The sequence below is a fragment of the Euphorbia lathyris genome, chromosome 7 (assembly GCF_963576675.1).
Source record: "Euphorbia lathyris chromosome 7, ddEupLath1.1, whole genome shotgun sequence".
NCBI classification, from domain to species: Eukaryota; Viridiplantae; Streptophyta; class Magnoliopsida; order Malpighiales; family Euphorbiaceae; genus Euphorbia; species Euphorbia lathyris.
This window is the reverse complement of record NC_088916.1, coordinates 369,188-394,031: the sequence shown is the minus strand read 5'-3', so window position 1 is coordinate 394,031 and position 24,844 is coordinate 369,188. Positions and strand designations below refer to the sequence as shown.

At 34.4% G+C, this 24,844-nt stretch overlaps 1 protein-coding gene across 1 annotated transcript; it reads right to left on the bottom strand.

The window, feature by feature from the left end:
• Positions 1–10,148: 10,148 nt before the first annotated feature.
• Positions 10,149–21,994, bottom strand: LOC136200684 (uncharacterized). Its single transcript, XM_065991106.1, has 6 exons — positions 21,623–21,994; positions 21,492–21,545; positions 20,593–20,673; positions 17,515–17,584; positions 16,698–16,786; positions 10,149–10,534 (listed from the first exon to the last, which is right to left on the bottom strand). Exons 1-6 carry the CDS (start codon positions 21,815–21,817, stop codon positions 10,397–10,399), a joined length of 627 nt encoding a protein of 208 aa, XP_065847178.1. The 5' UTR covers positions 21,818–21,994; the 3' UTR covers positions 10,149–10,396.
• Positions 21,995–24,844: the final 2,850 nt, after the last annotated feature.

The window sequence follows — 24,844 nt, the reverse complement described above, 5'->3', positions numbered from 1 at the left end:
TGCTTGCGAAGTTGGTAAGATATTTGTATGAGCTACTTTTTATTTAGAGTAAATAATTTATTAGTGCCCATATGTAATACAACGATTAGTTCCTTATTTTGAAAAGGGTATTGCTATATACCGTAAAGGTTATACTTTCCACCGCATCCTTTTGACATTTATGCCCTCCTCACAATTTCAAACCAATAACTAAAAACTCTCAAATCCTCTCTAGCTTTTGAAGCTTTTCATAAAACCCGACCTAAAACGACATGCCGCTAAAGGAAGGAAGGGGAAAAGGCTTAATGAATCTTCCGATAAGTTTTTTTTTTTAAAAAAAATATGTTCGAAATCACGGGCCTTCGAAATTGGAGGCGGAACCCGTTTTTTTTTTTGCCTAAACGGAACTCCGACGCCGTTGCCACCACGGGCGTCGTTCCGCCCGTGGTGGCAACGTTGTCGGCCATACTTTCCACCGGGCGCACCCGTTCCACCATCAGGTGCAACGAGTGGCGCACCCGTTCCACCGTAAGGTGGAACTGGGTTCCGTGCTCGTTCCACCTGATGGTGGAAAGGGTGGCGCATCCGTTTAGGCTTATTCCTTAAAAAAAAAAAAATTCAAAATTTAAAAAATGAATTTTTAATTTAAATTTATATCGTAAGATTACTTCGTGTTCAAAATCATGGTCTTCGAGAATACTCGGATCCATTTTCGTCAAATTTGGGTTTTTAGGTTTGGGAGAGAAAGAGAAAAATTTTTGAGTTTTTGAAAAAAATAAAATGAGAAGGGCATAAATGTTAAAATGGTGCGGTGGATGAAAAAAAAGTTGCGGTATATAGCAGCTTACTTTTGAAAAACACTTCTTATTCTTTTTAATAGGGTAAATAATTATAAGGTCCCTATGTTTTTACCTAATACACTACTTAGTCCCTATGTTTTTAGAAATAATTATATAGTCCTTTAGTTTTTGTTTTTGTTAACTCCTTAGTCCTTATGCTTGGGTCAATGGTCAAACTATACTAAATAAATTTTAAAATACCAAAATTACCCTTTACTTTATATTTTAATAATAAAATATCTATTTTTCCTATTTTATATTTTTTTCTTTTTTCCTATATAATCACAATCTTTATATTATAAACTCCAATATAAAGTAATTGATTTATTAAATTTTATAAAATTATAGAACTTAAAAAATAAATGAAAAATATTTTAAAAATTATTAAAATAGAAGTAAGACTATGATTGTAAAAAGGTTTTACAATTCTAATAAATTTTACGAATGAAGAAAAAAAATATGATTTTTAAAAAATTATAAAAATATTTAATGTTAGTTTAAAGATATGTATACCAAAAAAAAATAATTACAATTTAAGAAAATTAATAATATATTTTTTTAAGTATATTAATTTTGGTGTATATATAGTTTAAAAACTTCATTAAAACTAATTAGATTAAATTTGAAACTAAAAGATTAATTTTTTAATGTATATAACTAAGGGCAAATTTTGACTTTCATTTACAAAAACAGATGGAAAGACTAAAGAATTGATTACAATAAAACTTAAGGACCTTATAATAACATAATGGACTTACTAGTGTATTAAGTAAAAACGTAAGGACCTTATAATTATTACCATTTTTAATATTAACCATGGTTGTCAAAACTAGACCAGTCATAAAACCAGAAAAGACAAAGTGTCAAAAGTTAAAGGTTCAATCGGAGTTTAATCGAAATTCATAAAATTTTATAAAATATAATATTTTTATTCACATTCAACTTTATTATATAGTAAAAAAATTTATTTTTTAAGAAAATAGTAAAACATTAACATTTTTTTTTAACTGAAAGTTGGGACGCACAGGCAGTCCGGACATCCCAACTATGTTGGCACCCCCGGCTCAGCCTGCAACCCTGATATTATTAATAAAAAAGAAAGAAGAATACAGAGGGAGGAGAAAGAATGAAAAACAGAAAGTAAAAGCAGAAGGTTACAGAAATCTAACGTGAGCTACGTTACATAAATCATCAAAGGCAAACTCTTGATAGGGAGGCGGAGCAGAAGACCACCATAATGCGGAATCAGCAGATTGTCCGATGCTTGTAAGTCGATCCGCCGCTTGATTTCCTTCACGAAAAATATGGGATGCCCTCTAATTCATTATGGAGAGCTTTTGAAGACAGAGATGCCATATTTTCCTGATTCGCCAGGGGACATCAGTGGACATATTGTTGATGAGGTTAACTGCATATGTGGAGTCCGATTCAATACACAGGCTTCTCCAATTTCTATTCCAGGCCTCATCGACACCCCTGATGATGGCGTGTAGTTCAGCGATATGCGCGGAGCAATTCTGTAAGGGGGATGCAAAACAACCAATAACTAAGCCTCTACTGTTTCTGAAGATGCCTCCAATACCCGCACTCCCATTGTGGCTCGAGGCACCATCCGTATTAATTGTGCACCAATTAGCCGGTGGGGGCAGCCAGCGGACAATTTTGAAATTTGGTGCAGGAGGAGGCCGTGATCGTGCAACTGTATTTGCAGCGCAATCATTTGCGGCTTGTAATGAAGAATTTGGATTGAAGGGAGCTCCTCATCGAAGATTGCTTTGTTTCTAACAAACCAGATAAACCAAACGCAAGTGACAGCCGAGATGAGCCAGCGCTGTCTGCGACTCTTGCTGGTTTGAGCGCATCTGATCTGATTGCAGAATTCATTCAAGGTAAAAAGCGGGCACCTTACCAGGTTATCGCAGCAAATGAGCCTCTATAGGCTTGCAGAAATCCTGCAATTGAAGAAAAGATGTTCTGTGCTTTCTTCGTTTTCTTTGCAAAGCACGCAGCGCTGAGCCATTTGAGAGTCCTCGGGCTTGAAGTTTGCTCTGGACCGCTAGTTTGTCGTGGATTAGTAACCAGCAAGTGAAAGCTCTTCGCGGGGGGGATGAACGAGTTCCAGATCAATTTGCTCCAGTTAACCGGCTCTCCGTGCTGCATATCAATATACACTTCTTTGACAGATAGGTTCCCAGAATCAGCCGGCTGCCAGATACAGCGGTCATTGACACCAAAGCTATCAACCCTCTTGATATTATTTTGAATATGCATTGGAAAGGTATTGAGATCAATCCAGTTTCCATTATCCCTGCATTGATGCAATGGTTTATAGAGATTCGTCTGCGACTTCCTTGGGATATTCATTTGATCCGCTACAGAGGGAACAATCCATCTCGCTGTCCAGAAGTTCAGGTTGGATCCCTCCCCAAACCACCAAATTGAATTATTCCTGACATTTTCATACATATATTTCAGGGAGCACCAGATGGTTGAGCTGTTAATGAGACCTTTGGCTAAGCCAGGGCTATCCAAGAACCTGCTTCTAAGCAATGAAAGAGTGAACCCATGACCTTGCAGAATTGCCCAGCAAAATTTAGCAATTAGGGCCAAATTGAACCGCTTGAGATCTTTTATGCCCAACCCCCCGTGTCCAGTAGGTAAGCAACATACCTGCCAGGGAACAATGATGAGCTTCCGTTTGTCTCGATCTCTAGTCCATAGGAAGTTGCGAATGGCTTTGCTGATTCTCTTAATTAAGCCACTGGGCCACTTGTAGACCATGAACGAGTGCACTAGGACACCTGTTAACGAGGATTTGACGAGAGTGAGCCTTCCTGCAACTGAAAGAGATTGGCCTCTCCAGATACTGAACTTGCTAAGAAATTTATCCATTAGCGGTTGTAAGTGACGGGCTTTGGGTGCTCCTTGGAACAGCGGAACTCCGAGATAGATGATGGGAAAGGACGCAATTATGATGCCCAGAGTGTCTGCAAGCCGAATTTTACATGAAGAGGGGATGAAGTTCCCAAAAATAGCCTGTGATTTATCCCAATTGACTGCTTGGCCTGACATGGATTCATACATCCCAAAAAGGTCCTTAATCTAGTAGTAAAACATTAACATTATTATAAAACATTATTATTATAAAAAGTATGCTAATAAAAGTATTCCTTTAATACCAATTAATAATTTTTAAGAATATTTAATTTATAAATTAAAATATAATCTAATTCAATATACATATAATTTAAAAATATAAAATATATATTTCTTTTAAATAGTTATTATTGTTAATATTATTTGCATGTAAATATAATAAGATAGTTATTATTAATAATATTATTTGTATGTACATTTCTTAAACTAAATAGTTATTTTACTGTACTTTTAAATTTTATTTTTATATGAAGTTTAGAAACTTTATTAATTTCAAATATTTAAGTTATAAATATTATAATTTATTTATTAATTCTTGATAAATATCCTAAGTTGTCTACTATCCTAGTAGTTAAGAAGTTTGTTTGGGATTATAAGGACCTAGGTTCGAGCTCCTATTTGCACAATTGTTGTATACCATCAAGATTAAGACACGGCAAAGCGACACACGAACACGACTCCTTTTTTAGTGTTTAGTGTTTAGGGCTTAGTGTTTAGGGCTTTATGACACAATACGAAAGTTGACATGACACGTTAATTTTCGTGTCATTTTCGTGTCAACCCGAAAACACGAAACTGACCCGAAATTTAATTAAAAAAATTAAAAAAAATTAAAAATTATGATAAACTAAGTTAAAAATAGACATGACTTTTCTTATTTATTAAAGTATAAATATAAAGAGTATAAAAAAAACCTATCTTATCTTATTATCTTAACTTATTAGGTTTTAATGTTTCAAATTATGAATTTGAAGTAAAGTTCAAAATATTTGAAATGACAGATCGGGTCGTGTTGAGCAGGTCAGGTCGTGTTAGTGTTGAGCTTAATAAGTAATGAGTTATTTTTGGGTTGACACAAAACTGACACGCTAATTTTTTAGTTGAGTTAGTGTTGATATGTGAACCTGAAAACGACACGAAATGACATGGATATTGAAAATTATTGTTATATTCTCTTGTGTTTTTATGTCACTTTATTAATAAAGATAATAAAATTATAATTATTAATTGCAAATATTGATTTGAATTTCCTAAATTTTTATAAACACATTACATGATCCTCTAACATGATATTATCGAACTTTTCGATAATTATTGTTAACATACTAATCTAAAAATGATATAAAATGTTTAAAAACAGTACCATATCTTCTTATATTTTTAAGAGTTATTATTAATATATATGCATAACAAAATTACATGTAACCCGAAAACACGACACGAACAGGTTAACACGACTTTGACACGAAAGTTTTTGGGTTGGGTTTGGGTTTACTCATTTTTGACACGAACCCGAAATGACACGACACGAACACGACTCGAACACGATAATTGCCAGGTCTAATCAAGATGGTTCAATTTTTGTTATATTCGATGAGTGTGCTTTTTTGGTATTATCTATTTCGTTTTGATGATGTCGCTCCAGTGTTCGACGCAAGTTATTCAGAAATTTGGGTCCTTGAATTTCGATTGGAAACGGACCAATCAGTTTCACATATTTTGACTATTTGTAACCATATTAGTTACGTATTAAACATTTTAGTCACTTTGACATTTTCTTTTTGTGATTTAATTTATGTGGCACATTTGATTATTACTTTCTCCATTTTCTTATATAGGTCATTCTAGTAAATTAATTTTTTCCTAAATATAAATCATTCTAGGATTTCAAAAAATTTTAGTTTAGTTTTTTGGTCTAAATATTAAATTTTTTTGTATTGGTACATATGTTTTTTAATATTTAAATACTTATTTTCCAATAGTGATATGAGAGAGAATTTTTTTAGTTAATCAATATATTTCTTAATTTGTATGAAATACTCTATAATGATTTATATAAGAGAATTGAGAGAGTAACATTTTACATTTTTTTTTTGTAAAAACAGTAATACTAAATATCTTAAATATAATTATAGAATTGTAAATGAGTTGAGCCTTCAACTCAATAGGTTCATGAATAAGTTCAATTATAATGTTGTTCATGAATAAGCTTGTAAGAAACTTTTTTTTTTCTTGGTTCGTAAGTGTATCCACCGCCGACAGCGGTGGTTATATGGTTTGCACCTCTATGGGTGGGACTGCTGGCCACGGAAATTCTTTCCATTCCTAAAGGCGAGGATCGAACCCTAGACCTTTGGTTAAGGGAGGAGGAGCCTTTACCATTCTACCACAACGCTGTGGTTAGCTTGTAAGCAACTCTTATTCGGTATTTTTCTATACTAATATTTCCACAAACGGAAAAATGTAAACTATGGAACTATAAATTTTAAAATTATATAATTTTGTGTCAATTTTTTTTAAAAAACTAAGGTGCTGTTTGATAAAACTGAAAATTAAGTGCTGAAAAAATAAGTACTGAATTTTAAGTGCTGAATATTATAAGTGCTGAAAATATTGAATGATTTAATTTTTAAAAAAGTATGAGTTGATAATGTTTAACTTAAAATGATAAGTTAAATATTTTGACTTATCAAAATAAGTGGTTTTTAACTTAATTAACTAATTTAAGTGGTGAAAAAACAACTGTTATCAAACGCACTTAAATTAAATAAGTGCTTAACATTTTAATTTAAGCAATTAAGTGCTTTATCAAACAAAGCCTAAGTGTGGAACTATTTTTAAAATTTTATAGTTTTGTGTCAAAAAATTTTAAACGATTTATTCGCGAGCAAAATTCATGAATAAAAGCAACGAAATACTCGCGAGCAAAGCTCGTGAACAAATAATCAAGCAACACATGAACTCCACTACAAACAAAATACTGAGTTTCAGCTCCTCAAATTTCTAATGAACCAAACATAAACAGATGAAAGCTTGACTAGGCTCGATAATATCCGTATATAATTGATATAATAGATAAATAACAATCAAACTACCATTTTCAAAATTTCGATAACTTACGAATAGAACTCATCTTATTTAGAAACGTAAAGTAAAATTAAATTTATACCATTCGCATGTTTGAGTTAAATCATATTAATATCAAATTTTACTGTTATCCCATTATAAATTATAGAGATAAGGTACCAAAATAGACCTAATTTTTTTTGAGAGTATTTATTTAAATTCCACATACCAAATAGTATTCTTTACATTTACAAAATAATACCAATTTAAGTTTCGATAACAAAACATCATTTATGCAATTAGGGTTAATTTTTCAAAACTTGAAACAACAATTATAAATAGGTGACATTTGTAAACTTAAATGATATAAATATGCCATGTTCAATAGCCGAAACCTAAATTGATACTATTTTATACACGCTAAACCTACATTGATGCTATTTAATACGTAAAATAATTTTGATACCTTATCTCTAATTTATAATTAGAATTGTATATCTACATATAATAAAGACCATCGTTAGGAAATAGAAATAAAGTATCAAAACAATCTCAAAATTGTTTTACTTGAAAACGTTTGAAAATGTTAGAAATTCATACTTAGAGGGGTAAATTTCATCAATGGTGTACGACCTTTGCCCCATTTCACACTTTGGTGTACAACCTTCAATTTGTCTCACTAATATATATGAATTTATAGATGACCTCCCACTTTTGTGTATAGCAGGTAAAAATGACCGGTCAACAACTGGTCAACGCGCCACCTCAGCATTTTCATCTATCCATTTAAAAAAGTGGGACCCACTTCTTTTACAATTACTAAAATACCCTCCTACCTTATGAAATTACTGAAATATCCTTGTCCCTTCTTTGCAACCCCTCTCCGTATCTTCCCCTTTCTCTCTCTATGTCCTCTCTCTCACTCCTCTCTCTGAAAAACTTCCAATCTCTCTCCAAATTACACTTGCAAAACTGGATATAGTGGGATGAAACCAAATCGCTGCATAAGCCTCAAGAGATTTCTTGGTTGTTTCAACTAATTTCCTTGTATCAAGGTCTACTACTGCTGTTGGGAATTTTGTTAATGACGCGAGCTTTGAACCCCGAAGACATGAGTTCTCGATTCCTTTCTCTCTGATTTCTCTTTAATCAGTCTTTCTCTGGTTCTCCTAGTCGAATTCTATGGCTTTTTGCTCTTAATGGGACCTTTTTGAATTTTGAGTGTTCAGAAGATATACTGCAAAAGCAATTGTTCTTCTTCCACCATGCTTACATCTCTATAAATATCTATGATTTTAACACTTTTTGATAATTTGTACTGTTATGTAAACAAATTATGGTTGCTTACCGCGAAGACCCTAGCCCAGTTAAGCTGAATTTGGGAATGGTGTTTACCGAGAAGATGTGGGTAACAGTCATTTGAATTCAGCAATTGGGTAATTGTGCTACCAAAATCCCCATTAAATTCGCAGTTTAGCATAATGTATAGTTTAATTCTCAGGCTCCCTCTAATCAATCATTCTTTTTATTTATTTGTGCTTTAATGGATTTGCTGCAAATATAACAGGATAGAAAACCTCATATTTTGAATGTGGTTAGAAAAGCAGAGAAGCTATTACTTAATGACTAGTAAGCTGTTGAACTCAACACATGAACCTGCAGATTGTTAGAGAGAGAGGGGCGAGAACTGGTTCTAGAGAAGGGTTTAAGAGAGAGAAGGGTAATTTTAGAAAGAAAACCCAAATGAGGGTATTTTTGTAATTGTAAATGTGGTGTGTTAAAATTTTTTACTTTTGACCGGTCAAACTGCTGATGTGGCGCGTTGACCGGTCATTTTTACCTACTGTACACCATATTAGGAGGTCACCTATAAGGTCGTACATATTAGTGAGACAAAATGAATGTTGTACACCAAAGTGTGAAATGGTACAAAAGTTATACACCATTGATGAAATTTACCCTACTTAGAGTGTTATATATGTACTTCTCCGAAAATATTAAGATCAAATTTGACCTTATAATTTATAGATCTTTTCCATTTTACATAACAAACTATTTAATCCCTCTATTTTGAAAAACATCTATAAGATATCTATCCATTGTCACTGTTATCTTTTGGTCTTTTTGTTTTTTTCTTTTGAACCGTTATATTCAACACAAATAAGCAGGAGAAAAACAACAGAATAAAATTATCATTTTCTATCGCTATTTTGAAAGCTAAGATATGTTCGGTTTAAAATCTAAAAAAAAATAGACAAAAGAACCAAAGCAAAGAATAGACGGGTAACAAACGATAGAGCCCTTATGATATATTTTTTAAGGCATAATACATCCTCAGGCCCCCCTAAGTTATACAAAACTCCAACTAACCCTGAAACTTCAAAATGTTACAACTAACCCTTTCAACTTGCTTTTTTAGATCAAATACTATATGTCAACGCATGATTGAAACTTCAAAACCTCACATGGCATTTAAGGAGTTATTTGTTCCACATAAGCAAATTGACGGGATTAGTTGTAACATTTTGAAGTTCAAGAATCGGTTACAGTTTTTGAACAACTTGGAGAAACTACAGATGTAAGGCCATATTTTAAAATAGGAAACTAAACGAGGACTAATAAATTATTTACTCTAAAATAAAATGATGGCTTAATACATCATTTGTCTCCCGAACTTGTCCAAAAAACTTGATATCTCCTGAACTTTGAAAGTGTCCAAATAGCCCCCATCAATTTACATAAAATGTTCAGTTAGCCTCCTGAACTTACGCAAAATATAATCAATTGATCACTCAATTGCAAAAAAAAAAAAAGTAAGTTAAAGGCAAAAGATGTATTGCATGAATCTTGAAAAAAAAAAAAAGTAAAACGACCAAAATCCAGATATGCAGTCGAGTTTTATAGTTAAGCAAGTAATAACTTTCTTTTTAATCTATTTTCGGAATTATGTAATAACATTCTAAGATGCATGAAACACATTTTCTGTATTTAACTTACATTTTTACGATCGAGTGATCAATTGATTACGAACGTTTTATGCAAATTCATACGCAAGTTCAGGTGGCTAATTCAACATTTTATACAAGTTAAGAGGGCTATCGGGACACTTTGAAAATTCAGCAGAACAATCAAGCTTTTTGGACAAGTTCAGGAGGCAAATGATGTATTAAGCCTAAAAAGATCGACATCCAAACCACATTAATTTTCACGACTGACCAAATGAATTTGATTAATCATTGTTAGAACTAGGTTCATTAAAATGGAGATTAAAATTATCGTAAGGCTTAAATTTAATAAGCATGGATCTAATGGTGACTGACCATCAGATGAAAACCACCGTCCAAACCAAATAATCAAGTACCCATAAAGTACAGATTAAGTTACATTAAGTTCCCCAAATGTTTATTCCTAATTAAGGTTCCAAGTGTTATCAGATCTCTTCTACATTCTAAGCATTTTGCCTTCTTCATCTTAATTACGTCCGCTAATACGTATCCGAAAAATAATAAATCTAGGAAAATCAAGATTAACAGTTACAGTCCAACGATCATATCCGAAATTCGACTCGTTCTTCCTTACCGATCTTTAAGTTCCTGCTCGAAGCGGAGAAGTTTTTCACGGACGGGCTGCAGAAACAGCTTTAGATCCTGCTTGATTCGCAGCTTATCTTGCTGCAGAAGATCCTTCTCGCCACTGCTCAACTGAATCTCCATCTGCAATAACATCATCAAGAGCAAAATTACACACTACTCTTCACCTCAAAAGGCGGCTTAAAGCACCGAGGATCAGTACGGGTATAATTGAAAACATGTAGTTCGTGCAGTGTTGTAAAAGTCGTTAGGCGCTAATCGGACGAACAAGACCTCCAAAGATTAATCAAGGATTAATCGGATTTGTATTTTTCTATTTTTTAGATTTATATTAAACAAATATTATATAAACACATTTAAAATATAAATTAAACTATCTAAAAATAATAATAATAAATATTATATAATAGAAAAATATAAATATTTATTTTAAATAAATAATAAAATAGTTATTAGTTAATACTAATTACTTGTATTATTTTTTACTAATTGTAATTTATAAATTGGGCTGATTTTAACCCATTTCAGCCGATTTTTCCCGCCTAACCTGACTTGACCCGATTTGAAACGCCTACGCGGAAGAAAATTGGGCTCCCGAATTAAGCCGACCAGTTATATAAAATCGGTCGGTGTTGTAAAAATCACCGATATATCGACAGATTAGTCGCCGGCTTGACCGATTTTTACAACACTGAGTTCGTGTAAGAGAAAAATCATAGTACTTGAATTGCGTGACAAGAAAGTCGAAAATATGTATCGTACGAGCAAGATTGCACGAGAATGATGATGTGGTGTCTTTGAGGACGTAAATTAAAACACACTTGTGGAGAGAGAAAATAAAATTGTCCTACTACCTATATTTTGGGGGAAACTGGCGGATATGAGCATTATTCCTCCATGGTGGCCTAGTTAAACATTATTGTCCCAGCCTAATTAGGGCTATAATCGAGCCGAGCCAAGCTTGAGCCAAGCTTTAGCCTGCTCAAGCTCAGCTCGCTATAAAATTAACGAGCTCGAGCCGAGCTTTGACTTGCTCAAGCTCAGCTCATCAAAAAATAAACGAGCTCGAGCCTAAAATCTTCTATGAACTTGGTTCATTAAGAAAATTGTCTACCATGAATAGTTTGTGAGTAAATCGTTAATTATAGGCTTAATACATCATTTGCCCCTGAACTTGTCCAAAAAGCTTGATTGGTCCCCTGAACTTTCAAAGTGTCCCGATAGCCCCCTGAACTTGCATAAAATGTTCAGTTAGCCCCCTGAACTTGCGTAAAATGTAATCAATTGATCACTCGGTCGCAAAAAAAAGTAAGTTAAAATACGGAAGATGTATTCCACACATCTTAGAATGTTAGTACATAATTGAAAAATAGATTAAAAATGAAGTTATTGATTGCTCAACTATACAACTTGTCTTCTCTAATATTAGAACTGTATACTCCGATTTTGATCGTTTTACCCTTTTTAAGACTCGTGGAATACATCTTCCACATTTAACTTACTTTTTTGCGACCGAGTGATCAATTGATTACATTTTACGCAAGTTCAGGGGGGCTAACTGAACATTTTATGCAAATTAAGGGGGTTATCAGGATACTTTGAAAGTTCAGGGGGACAATCAAGCTTTTTGGACAAGTTCAGGGAGCAAATGATGTATTAAGCCTTAATTATATTTATGAAGTTTGCAAGCAAATAGCTCTTTAATTATGTACATAAACAAGCTTACAAGCAAAGTTCGTGAATAAATAAACAAGATTATTATAAATTCTTCGTCTATTACTCATTTATTATGTTTGTAAACGAACTCATCTAATAACAAATAAAATAATATTAAGTTTAGATATTTGTGAACGGACATAAAACTATGTAGTTTTCTACGAAACTAAAATTTGTTCATAAATGTTCTAAAGCCTGCTCGCCAGCTTTCGAGCCGAGCTTCGGCCTGCTCAAGCTCAGCTTGTTTACGAACCGAGCCAATAAATCGTGCTCATGAGCGGCTCGTTTACAAATCGAGCCGACCACCGAGCCGCTAGCGGCTCGGCTCATTTGCAGCCCTAAGCCTAATGCTCGGTTATCTAGAGCAAAGTCGGCTGAAGTTTGTCCGACTTCAAAAATGTAAAGTATTCTGATGAAGTTTGTCCGACTTCTTTACAAAATGTGTAACTCAAGCTTTTAAACTTGAGTTACACTACCCCAGGTGGAAGTAGGATGAACTTCATCCGACTTCGGTTGTAAGGAACTCAGATGAAGTTCATCCTACTTCTTTGTTTGTCAATAACCTTCCTTTTGTGGAGGTGAATGTGATTTATATAGCAAAGAGTAAAGATGTTTGTTCTACGAATTACATCCGGAAATTGATTGCGTATTTTGAACGTAAAGGAAAAACCAAAAAAGAGGGAGGCAGGACTTACGGGGGGAGGGGGCTAATTTGACTAGTGATGAAGGATGGACGAAAATGGAAGAAGATAACGTCAATACAGTAAACGACACTTTTAACAATATAGAGAGAGAGAGAGAGGTCATGCATGTATAAAAATGAAGCAATGTAAAATTTAAATTTGGCAAAAAGCATAATTAGGCCTCTGAACTTTACCTGTTTTAAGGATCAAGACTCTGATCAATTATTTTTCTACATTGAGCCCTTGTTCATTGATTTTGTTATGGATTTGGCCCTTGTTTAACTCTTCCGTCGAGTTTGAGAGAGGAGAAGATCGATTTGGCGATTCTAATGCTGAAAATCACAAAATTGGAGAGAAAAGATCGAGTTTGGATGAATCTACTAAAAATTAATTTATGTAATTTCTTGTTGCTTTTTAGTCTCTATTTATCCTAGTCAACAAACTCTTAGTTTTATTTGTCCAAGTCAATAAGTCGAATCGCCCAAACGATGCGTGTCACCCAAACTCGACGAAAAAGTTAAATAAGGGTCGAATCTAACAGAATAAATGATCAAAGGCTCAATGTGGAAAAATAATTGATCAAAGGCTCGATCCTCAAAACAAGTTCAGGGGCTTAATTATGTTTTTGCCTTTAAATTTTATTGAAGAATGTTAAGAAATGCTTTTTTAAAGGCGCATATTGGCTAGAGGGAGACTCTCTCATCTCGTAAGTGTGAAAGCACTGTCCGACCTAACGAGTTCCCTCTGTTCCTATTTCCCTCGCAAGGTGATAGCACAGAGGACCTGCTCGTTAGGTGCTACTTTTCTGCGTTTATTATTCTTTTTTTATTTCAAAGAATGTGGAAACGCTATTGACAAAGAGTTTCCGTGCAACATAGATGATGACATGTTAACGAAATATGAAACATGTCATGTCATCATTTTGGTGAAACCTCCTCCAAAATTGTATATTTGACTTTCTTCGGTACTGCAATTTTTTTTTTTTTTTGGGCATGAATAACTGTAAGTGAAACATCTTTCAAAGTTTAGTGACTGTCTGTATGGTTAACCGCAGAAAGACATTCGGACATGCATCTTCGATTACTTGCAAACAGATCACTCAAGAATGAACTCAATTGCTAGATTTCTACACTAACAGCATGAGATATTCTTAATCCCTACTTTGCATAGTTCAAGAGGTTGCTGTTAGTTCTTAGAAACCAATGTTTTTGTTGTAAAACGCAATTCGAAACCAAAGTTAGTGTGTCCAAAATACAAAATCAACTACAACGAGTTAATTCACCATTGGTCACTGATGGTCACTCACTTCAATTTGTCTCAATAAAATTACCCAACTTTAAAGGAAAAACAAAAAAAGAGGGTTAATTAAATGGGCCTTCCAGTGGCGGAGGCAGGACTTATGGGGGAGGGGGCTAATTTGACTAGTGATGAAGGACGGACGAAAATCAAAGAAGATAAAGACACTGCAGTAAATGACACTTTTAACTATATATAGAAATACTTTTTTAAAGGCGCATATTGGCTAGAGGGAGACTCTATCATCTCCCGTAAGTGTGAAAGCACTGTCCGACCTAAGGAGTTCTCTCTGTTCCCATTTCCCTCACAAGAATTGGGCTACCTCGGATCATACCTCCCTCGCTAGGTGATAGCACAGAGGACCTGCTCGTTAGGTGCTATTTTTCTGTGTTTACTATTCTTTTTTTCATTTCAAAGAATGTGGAAACACTATTGACGAGTTTCCGTGCAACATAGATGACATGTTAATGAAATATGAAACATGTCATGTCATCACTTTGGTGAAATCTCCTCCAAATTTGTATATTGTCCTAATACATTCCCACCCCCCAAGTTAACTTCAAATCATTACAACTAACCCGCAAAAATAGAAGATGTCCAAAATATATGTCGATACATTAACAAAAAGGGCAAAATTTTGTTGTTTTTTATTAAAATAACCAACACGTGACTGCCGCATGTCATTTCGGTCAACTCATGCTTGACATGTATACCATGTCATCATTCCGATGACTTTTAATCACTGAAATCACCAGAGTGACCTAATTGAAACAACTAAAAAACGGAGTGATTTTAATGAGAAAAATTAAAGTTCAGTGACCATTTTGAACCATGTAAGTTCAGTGACCAATGGTGCATTTAACCCCAACTACAACATATGTGCAGTTGTGCTTGGTCCAATGCCTTTTTTAACATTACAATAGCAATCAAAGACACAGTATCCATGACGACAAACTCCAGCTGCACAATTGAAGACAAGATAGCACTTACTGGTCACCGGAAAATGCCGAAAATTCTATGAAAACTGTTAACAGGACTCAGTGAATCCTACATCCGTCACTGAGCATCTAAACAACTCAACCCAGATCAACCATATGGATCCTTTTAATTTAAAGCTACGCCTTTAAGAAGTTTCGTAGCCACTAAATTCTCAAAATATTATAAATATTAATATTGAACTTCTAAACTGTAATGTATTTTGCCACTCAAACTTGGCATTTTTTTTATACTGAGCACTTATAAACAAATGCTCAATGTAAGCATTCAAAATAGTTAAGAGAGCCAAATTTAACACAATAGAGCATAAGGTGCTCGACAACAATTTATAATAGTTAGAGAGTTTTGTTTAGCAAAAAATAAATTCAGGAGTTTGATTCACAACAATCAAGGCCTAATACATACATCCCAGCTCCCCAAATTGCAAAAACTGCAACTAAACCCTTAAAACTTCAAAATGTTACAAATCACCCTCTCAAAATTAACCCCTATTTGACGGGTTATTTGTTCCAATTAACGTTGTGGTGTTCAGGGGTCAGTTGCAGTCATTGGACAACTTGGGGGGCTGGGAATGTATTAGGCCCAACAATCAAACAAGAAGAAAGAGAGAGAGAGACCTTAAGTAACCGAAAAATGCATTTTGCTCAATTAACAATCGACTTTAGGATATTAAACTAGACCAAGGGTTTAATGCTCGACACTTTCAGCTATTTCTTTTTGGTTTATGAAATGAAACTTGTTCAGCTTTCTATTAGATAAGCCTCTCCAAATTATGTAGTTTTCTTTTATTCTTATGACTTTATCTCACTCCTTTCTAGTTATTAATGTAGCTCTACGAAGCACGGACATGAACTTACAGGCGTTTCATGTTGAAACGTTTCTGATACGGAAATAGCAATAGCGGGTGCTATATGTTTCTGGCCGTTCCTGTAATATTGGGAACTTGGATATGCGATTTTGCCTGGGAAACGCTTTACCGAGACAAAAACAGAGAGCAGTTGCAGAGAGACGAAAGGACAGAGAGCAGTTGCAGAGAGACGAAAGAATGCGATGCGACTCCTAATAGGAACTTGACTCTAAAACTCTTCAATCTCTATAAATATGCTGTAATCTCCAGTACTTCTCTTTCACGAATCACAAACTAAAATCTCTTTCTCTAAAAAAGTGTCTTTTGCAAACTCAAATCCTTTCTCTGTGTTAATCGTTCACTAGAGATAAATAATTACTTCTAATCTCTTTCTCTGCGCTTTTTATTTCTTTTATAGGTATATAGGTAAAGGGTTATATTTCAAAAATTCAAATAAAAATTATATATTTAATTTTTATAAATGTGCCCCAACATTTTTAATATTTACACGTTTCCGTGTCCTATGTTTTATAGAAATGACGTCTCCTGTGTCCGTGTCCGGGCAACATAGATGTAGCTTGAAAGTGGGATATAACCTAACAAGATTAAATTTTAACTGAAAGTCTGATTTAATGTTAGACATGCTTATAGGAGTTGGTTAACCTCCTACTAGAGAAATGGATTCATGTAGCCCCATATAGATGTTAATTCTTCCTAATCGAGAATTAAATGGTAATCGAGAACGCACCTGCAAGTCATCTAGCTCCCCAAAGGAAAACTCTGGTATATCTATATGGGCCTTCACGTTCTTGCTCTCCTCTTTGATAATCCATTCACCTATTTCCAGGAGATCCAAATGCAATAAGTGTACATTAAATAAAGGGAAAATTACAAAAATAAATTTTGTGGTTTGACCGATTTGTAAAGACAATACTCCTGGCTTAAAAGTTTGCAAACAGGGGTTATGTGTTTTGTGCAGTTTACAAACTCGGTCATTCTATCAAAAATTATTGTCATGACTATTTACCACAAAATGGGCCAATTTGGAGCAATAAAAAAAGGGGGAAATTACACAAAATCATTTTTTAACAATTATTTACAACTATGTCAAGTCATAATTTTGGATTATGTCAAATTAGTAAAATCAGTACTTTTAATATATTTTAAGGATTAGAATTTATAAATTAGAAGTCTAGAATATATTTTTTAGGGTTTATGATTTATGAATTGGAGTCTAAATTTTTTAAACTATGGTGTAAAATCATAATATATAGAGAATAATGACATATTAAGAATTAAGTTTGGTGAAATGACTTTGTTGTAATTTTGTACTTAACTATGATATTCATGTATTTGACCCAATAAAAAGGCTGACTTCGCAAATTACTCAAAATACAAGGTCTGACTTTACAAATTTCACAAAGCATAAAATCCCTGTTTGCAAACTTTCAAACCACATGACTGTCTTTGCAAATCGGCCAAACTACAAGATTATTTTTGTACTTTTCACTTAAATAAATAGATTATTAATAAAAGAGAATAAAAGTTAGAATGCACCAAATTACCTTTAATTTTCAATGTTAACTCATAAGTATAACCAACACGTTTCTTGTTCCTCACGGTCACCAAATACGCCTGCTTTCAGAAAATACCCATCAATAAGCGCTCAAGCTGAATATATATTCCAATAGCATAAACCATAGTTATTAAAGGCGCGCCTATGGCGCAGGCCTTAGCGCCATGGCAGCCCCATGGCGAGGCGCAATCGCCATGGCGCGCGCCTGGTGCACCATTTTGCGCCTTGGCAGTTATGGGCAGCTTTTTGGTAGTTACTTTATATATCTGGAATGGAACACATGTTGTATTAACAAAAAGTATTAAAAAGGAGAGAGATTATAGGTTTTAAACTAAGTAGAAGACGAAGAGACTCTTTGAAGAGGAAGAGACAGAGTCATTTGAAGAGTAAGAGACAGAGTCACTAAAAGAGGAAGAAGTTTAGTAGAAAGAAAACACATCAAACGGATTCAAACAACAGAAACAAAGAAGCCAAAGGGAATTCAACTTCAACAGTTTGATGATCAATAGTTTGATGATGCCTTAGATGAGGAGTGTGATAGTGATGATGAGGAGTGATGGATTTGGAGAGTTTTGATTAGGAGTAGAACTTAGGAATTAGTATTCAACTTTAAAGTTTTCTAATATGGAGTTTATTTTGAATTTTAAAATTTATTTATGCTTAAGATATTTTCATGATTTAGTTTTATGTTAGTTTTATATTTTTATATTTTTTATTTTTTTAAATGCGCCTAGTCTCGCTATGGCGCGCGCCATGCCAATTTTTTTCTTTTAGCAAGAGGCCGCTCCTAAGACTCGAACAAAACAAAACAAGAATATGAAGAGGAAATTGGAGATGAAAATATAGTGGAGACAATGAAGAGGACGCTATTACTTTTGAGGGAGATCTTGATGATGATTATTAGTTTTTTGGAGTTCTTTTTGATTGACAATTGTCAGATATTAATATGAATTGGACCTTTAACTATAAGTTTAAACTTTTAGTTCAATTGGTTACATTACAGGTATCAGAGCCTCTTTGACCAAGTGGTCAAGGGTTCGAATCTTGAGCCTGTGTTGTGCACGCTTCAAGTCCAATTGGCATTTGCGTGCAACAGATATTAATATGAATTGTGCCTTTAACTATCAGTTAAGGCTTTAGTTCAATTGGTTTCATGACAACAATGAATGCTTATTAGTTTATTAGCATTAGAGACATATACTTAACCTAAGTACTTAATATTATGTTTTTATTTGCTTTTGTCTTGTTTTTGTGGCTATAAGTGTGTTTCACCCGAGAACTGTTGTTAGAGTTGTACAATTCGAGTCGAGTAGGCTCTATTTCGAGCTGACTCTATAGGCAGATTTGAAAATCATTAAGAATCAGACGACTCGGTGGTGAATCAGCAGAATTGGCCGAGTCCTCCGATTTCACTCATTCATCAATTAAGGGGGGAAAAAGCTGCAGCAATAAAGAATTTTGATTATCTTGAAGTCTGTAGAGTTCAATTAAAGGAAGGAATGACTTTTTGTGTGCAAACAACCAATAAAATTAAGGGACAATTATAAAACTAGCCCTATTTTAAAACCCATTTACGTTTTTAGCCTAGTTCTCCAACCTTTTACAAATTTAAGCAGTTTTAGTGTATTTGGACAAATTTGCCCTTGTCTTTGCCATTCCCTGTTATACTAAAGAGAGAGTGTTGTACCTTAAAAATGTACGACAAACTCATATTTCTGGATTCTGTCGCACCGTGAAAAAATACGACAAATGTGACAGCATTAAACCGCCAGGCCATTGTCGCACTATTTCGTGGTGCGACAGATACGACAAAGTCGAAAATCTCAGAAAAACGTTGACGACAAATCTGAAAAAAATACAGAGTTTCAATGGGTTGAATGGATCCGAAATGCATAACCCTAGACTATTTTTGTTTAAATTTGACATATATATCTTATATACATCATATTAAACACATATGATATTGTATTGAGATTAAAATTGAAATCTAGGTCAAACCCAACACCATACATACATGAATAAACAAAGTTTTAGCTCTTGGATTGTTCACTTGATTGTTGTATGAAGTGTTGTAAAAAATGGAAAGAAAAAAAGAAGAAAAGAAGGAAAGTGTGGAGCAAGTATGATGAATGAGTAATGGTGAATGTGTTTGATGAGGAAGAAGGGGGAATAAGAAAGACAAGGGTATTTTTGTCCAAATACAATGAAACTGCCTAGATTTGTAAAAAGTTGGAGAACTAGGCTAAAAACGTAAATGAGTTTTAAAATAGAGCTAGTTTTGTAATTGTCCCATAAAATTAAACTAAAGGAATACAGGGGTAAAGTCTAAACAAAACTTATGTGCTTTCACTTTTTGTCAAACTGATACTTGAAAATCACAGCCCTCGTCTGGAAAAATCAAAAAGAGTGAAAGCACAAACGGTTTTTTTGGACTTTAAGCTACAAAAATAAAAAATCAATAAAAGAATCGAGACAGATTACAATAAAACTTGTGAGTTGTGACTTCCCAAATTACATACAACGACCCTTTGTAGAATAAATCAACAGATTAATTCCATACCACCATCCAAACTTTCTTCTTTTCTTTCCATCGTCACATAACTTTCCTCAAAATTTCAAAACCAAAAATAGCTGTTCATGATTTCATGGTATTTAATCATCCGAAACTCCGTGAATTGAATACTGACTCTTCTCGTTCTAAACTACGTGAATTGAAGACTGACTCTTCTCATCTTCTAGACTAATGTTTGATAACATTTTAAGTTCAAACATGGTAAACATTTTGGTTTCTTTTATAAATATTTAGAGTTTGAACCGAATCTTTGATTCACGGGTCACGATTCACAAATGGTCCCAAGTTATTCTCCCCTTTAGACCATATGGAAAAAAGTTACTACAAGCATCACAATAACGTTCATGTAGGCAAATAAACAGACTTTTTTTGCGCAAAATGCACAAGAAAAGTGATAATTGAAACATAAAAATAGGCGCAAACCGGATATAGAAAATTAAGAACGAAAAACATAGTGTAGATCATAAGCAAAAGGAATAATGTACAAGAACTCACATCACCAGAACATTTTGACACATCTGTTATTTCTGCTTTACCACAAGAGAACTCCAAGGAGCCTACTGATACAAGAAGCTCCTGTTACAAAGAAATAGAATAACTCAAATTAAACATTGAAAAACAAACATTAGCTATGGCACAAAAACAAGTTACCTAGTTGTGAATGGGGCTAAATTCACTGTTGTTCAATGAACTTTTACGGCTGTCTTAAAATTATCACTCAACTTCAATTTTATCTCAATAAAATAATTAACTTTGAACATTGTCACAATATGAGTCACTCCGGCAACTGCCACATCAGCCAACTTTCACCCCTATCTAAACAACAGGTGGCTACCACCTAGATGGCATCCGGCTAACATCTAGCTGACCGAAACAACAGATGTAAGTTAGGTGGCAGCCAACTTTCACCCCTGATCGAAACGACTGGTGTCTACCACCTAGATGGCAAGGTGCTACCATCTAGCTCACCAAAACAACACATGTAAGCTAGGTGGCAGCCACTTGTTTCGGTCAGCTGTAAAATTTGACTAAGTGAAAGCCGTGTCATATTTCAGGTGTCTTTATGCACCCAGATGGTACACGGCTTCCATCAGCTGACCGAAACCACACATGTCAGCTAGGTGGCAGCTGAATGTCATTTAGTTTCCGAGACACCCGGCTTCCATCAGCTGACCAAAACCAGCTAAGTCAGCTAGGTGGAAGCTCAATGTCATTTAGTCTCCGGTGTCTCTTTTCCGGTGTCAAAGATTTTATCGAGACAAATTGAAATTGAGTGACAACAATTAAAAGTTCAGTCATAAAAGTTCAGTGAAGAAGGATGCATTTAACCCTAATTGTGAATGATACTTGACAAGAAAAGGAAAAATGGCTTACAGGTATATGGAGGTACAGACCTTAATCCTATCACTTGCCCATTTATTAAGGTTCTTCTCCTCCCAAGTTCCAGCCTGCATACGAAATCACAATGAATGAACAAATCATATACAACTTATAAGCATCAAATGTAAAAATCTTCGAGAGATACCCGATTCCAGACAGAGCCAAGTGCGGGGGGCTGAGATTGGGTTGAAAGAACATCATTAGGATCTAATTTCTTTGGAAGAGGAAGAGGCGCCGCATCTGTAGTTACTTCCCTAACCCAATAAGTGTAAGATGATCCTTCAGGTTGCTGTTTCCTCTTCTCCTCCTCCTCCGACATTGTTATTCCGTTCTCCTCCATTCTCTCTGCCTCTTCCGTTGCTAGATCTCGGATTTGGATACAAAAAATCACCGGAAAATGGATCTATGATTACTAGAAAAATCAATAATGAAGAAGAAATTGAGATGGTAGGTTATCTTTTTCTTCTCTGGCCTCGTCGAGAACTTTCCTGGTTGTCCGAGAAAAAATGAGCCGCCTTTATTTCTCTCTTTTTAAAGTTCTAGACATTAAATTAAAATATAATTATACGAAGGTCTAATACATAAATAATCCTCTTAACTTGTACAAATGTTGCAACGGGCTCCCGAACTTTCAATTGTAACAACCTATCTCTTAAACTTGTCCAATTATAAAACATAACCTTTCAAATTTGTCCAATTTTAAAACATAACCTTAAATTGCTGACATGGGCTGCAGTTGAAAAAACACGTGAAATGTAAAAGCTGCAACGCTCGTGGAGTGTGATAATCAGATCTTTGGCGTGATACGAATCCGGGGAAACGTTTTTACGGTTGCTTCAAGTACGGGATAAAATAATTCTCAATTTGAGGTTATGTTTTACAATTAGACCAGTTTAAATGGTAAATTGTTACAATCGAAAGTTGGAGGCGACAGTTGCAACATTTGGACAAGTTCAGGAGGGTTATTTATTTATTAGGCTTTATATGAAATATTGAATATATCGCGTTTGTGTCGTGTCATTTCAAATTTGTGTTAAAAAGAGTCAACTCAAGTCTAATTCAGTGGCGAATACATAATTACTCAGTTGGAGGAGCGATTTTACACATGCGTTCGTAAAAAAAAAAAAAAAAACAAAATTTGCTAAATCGAACTTTCTCAATTTTTTTTATATACGTCGTGTTATAGTTTGAATGGTCAAGAACCATTTTTTAAGTATTAATGTACCATTTCTCAAAATTAAGCTAGATTTCGTTTAAGAGTTCTAACATGTAAAAAAAATTTAGATCTGGGGAGGACCGAAAAAGTAAAAAAAAAAAAATTGAATTGAGAGAGCCTACTAAACCAAAAAAAAAATTTAATAATTTAAATTTAAAGAGGTCTAACATGTAAAAAAATTTAATAATTTAAATTTAAAGAGGTCTAACATGTAAAAAAAATAGAAATTTAGACTCTAAGTTCACTAACATGACAAGTTCTAAAATATATCAATTTTGACGTTCTATTTTTCAAAATTTTATAAGAAGAGATTTTACTTTTTGACTTAAGGACTTTATTAAGCACATAGCAAACAGTTAATAGAATTTCTCCCTACCAATGGGGGGCAGTGTAAGGGGGGATTATCTTTGTAATCAGACTATGTAATAATAAGGAGAGACTTACTCTATTGTGTGATGGGGAGCTTTGTAATAGCCATTGCCGGTAGGACTGGATTTTGTATAAGAAACACTATAGGGGGAGTGACCTGTCATACTGGACAGTCACTCGGTTGTCGGTAGTCTACCATCTCTAGTAGTTGCCCCCCTACTACTATGAGATGGGACCCTTAGTGTAACACTGCTGCTTATCTATGAATAACATCATCCGTGTATTGTTCCTTCTTGAGTGTCCTATATGTTATCCATGTGTGTGTATGATTGAGATGGTTGCCCTTATGTTGGTATCGTGTGTATGCTATTATATTCACTATATGTGGTTCCTATCTAACCCTTGTGTGTGATTCTTGCAGCTAGAGTGATCTAGTTTCCTTGGCTGGCTTACTTCGGGGGAGACAATAAGCGCCGCACGGGCCCCGACGGTAGGTCCCGTGACAGGCAGTACCTGAACTAAGCATTATAACTACTACAGACTATATTAATGTCTTATTCTATCTTTCAGACTTTCCATTCATTCCTATGAATATGGTGTAGTGGTTTCATGTATAAATCCATATGATTTATAAAAGTTATTAACATATTTTGTCTCTATCACTATGGAGTCTCTCAATTAATTTCCTATTGCATTGATTTTCTATTTCAATGATAAATAATTTAAACATTTAAAGAACTTCACTTTTATTTCATCAAATATACAAAAGTAAAATCAGAGTTGTCATTAATAAATGTTATAAAATAACGTTTATCATTTCTGGTCAATTTTCCATCTAATTCACGAGTAAATTACACTATGAATTTTACCTTAGTTCATACTTTGGTACCTAGATTACATTTTGTTCCAAAAATATACCTGAAGTAATGATGACCGAACAATTTAGTATATTTTACCGGTCAATGGCCGGTAAGTGCGAGTTTGATGAGTAAATTACAATGATGGTACCTGAACTTTATTCTAATTCACACTTTCGTACCTAGATTTCATTTTGTCCAAAATATACACCTCAAATAAAGTTGATTCAATGTTTTAATACATTTAACTGATCAATGATCATTCAACACGAGTTTGACAATTTTAAATTAAGAATTGAGATCCATCATACACTAAATTAACATAAAATATTGTAATTTTATGTTCATTGAATGTATGGTGAGTCTCAATGTTTAGTTCAAAATGGTCAAACTCACATTACCCAATCACTAACCGATCAAATGAACTAAATTTTTCCACCTTTACTTGAGTTATGTTTTTAGGATAAAATAAAGGGTAAATAATTATAAGGCCCCTGTGTTTTTACCAATACACTACTTAGTCCCTATGTTTTTAGAAATAATTATATAGTTGTTAGACGAGGTGCCGCGGCCTAATCTCCCGGGCGGACCGGGGGGTGGACACCTCATGGCGACGTAAGCGGTGATTGGCGCCGAAAGCAACCAATCATGGAACCAAGCTGCTCGGCAGGACCGGAGCTCGGAGATATGGAAGAGTCGCCACCCACGAATGGGAAAATGAACACCGATCCCTTGCGGGAGACCGGTGAGGGTTCGGGAAACTTAGGTACGAGTCAAGAAGGCTAGCTCATTTCCGGAGAAAGGCTACTAGGCACCCCGATATCGCCCGGTTATGAACCACCGGCCTCCTACTCAGCATGTTAGGCGATAACGGACTAATCGCATATTTCTTTAAGTTTAAAATTCATTTGAAACCTTTTCTTTC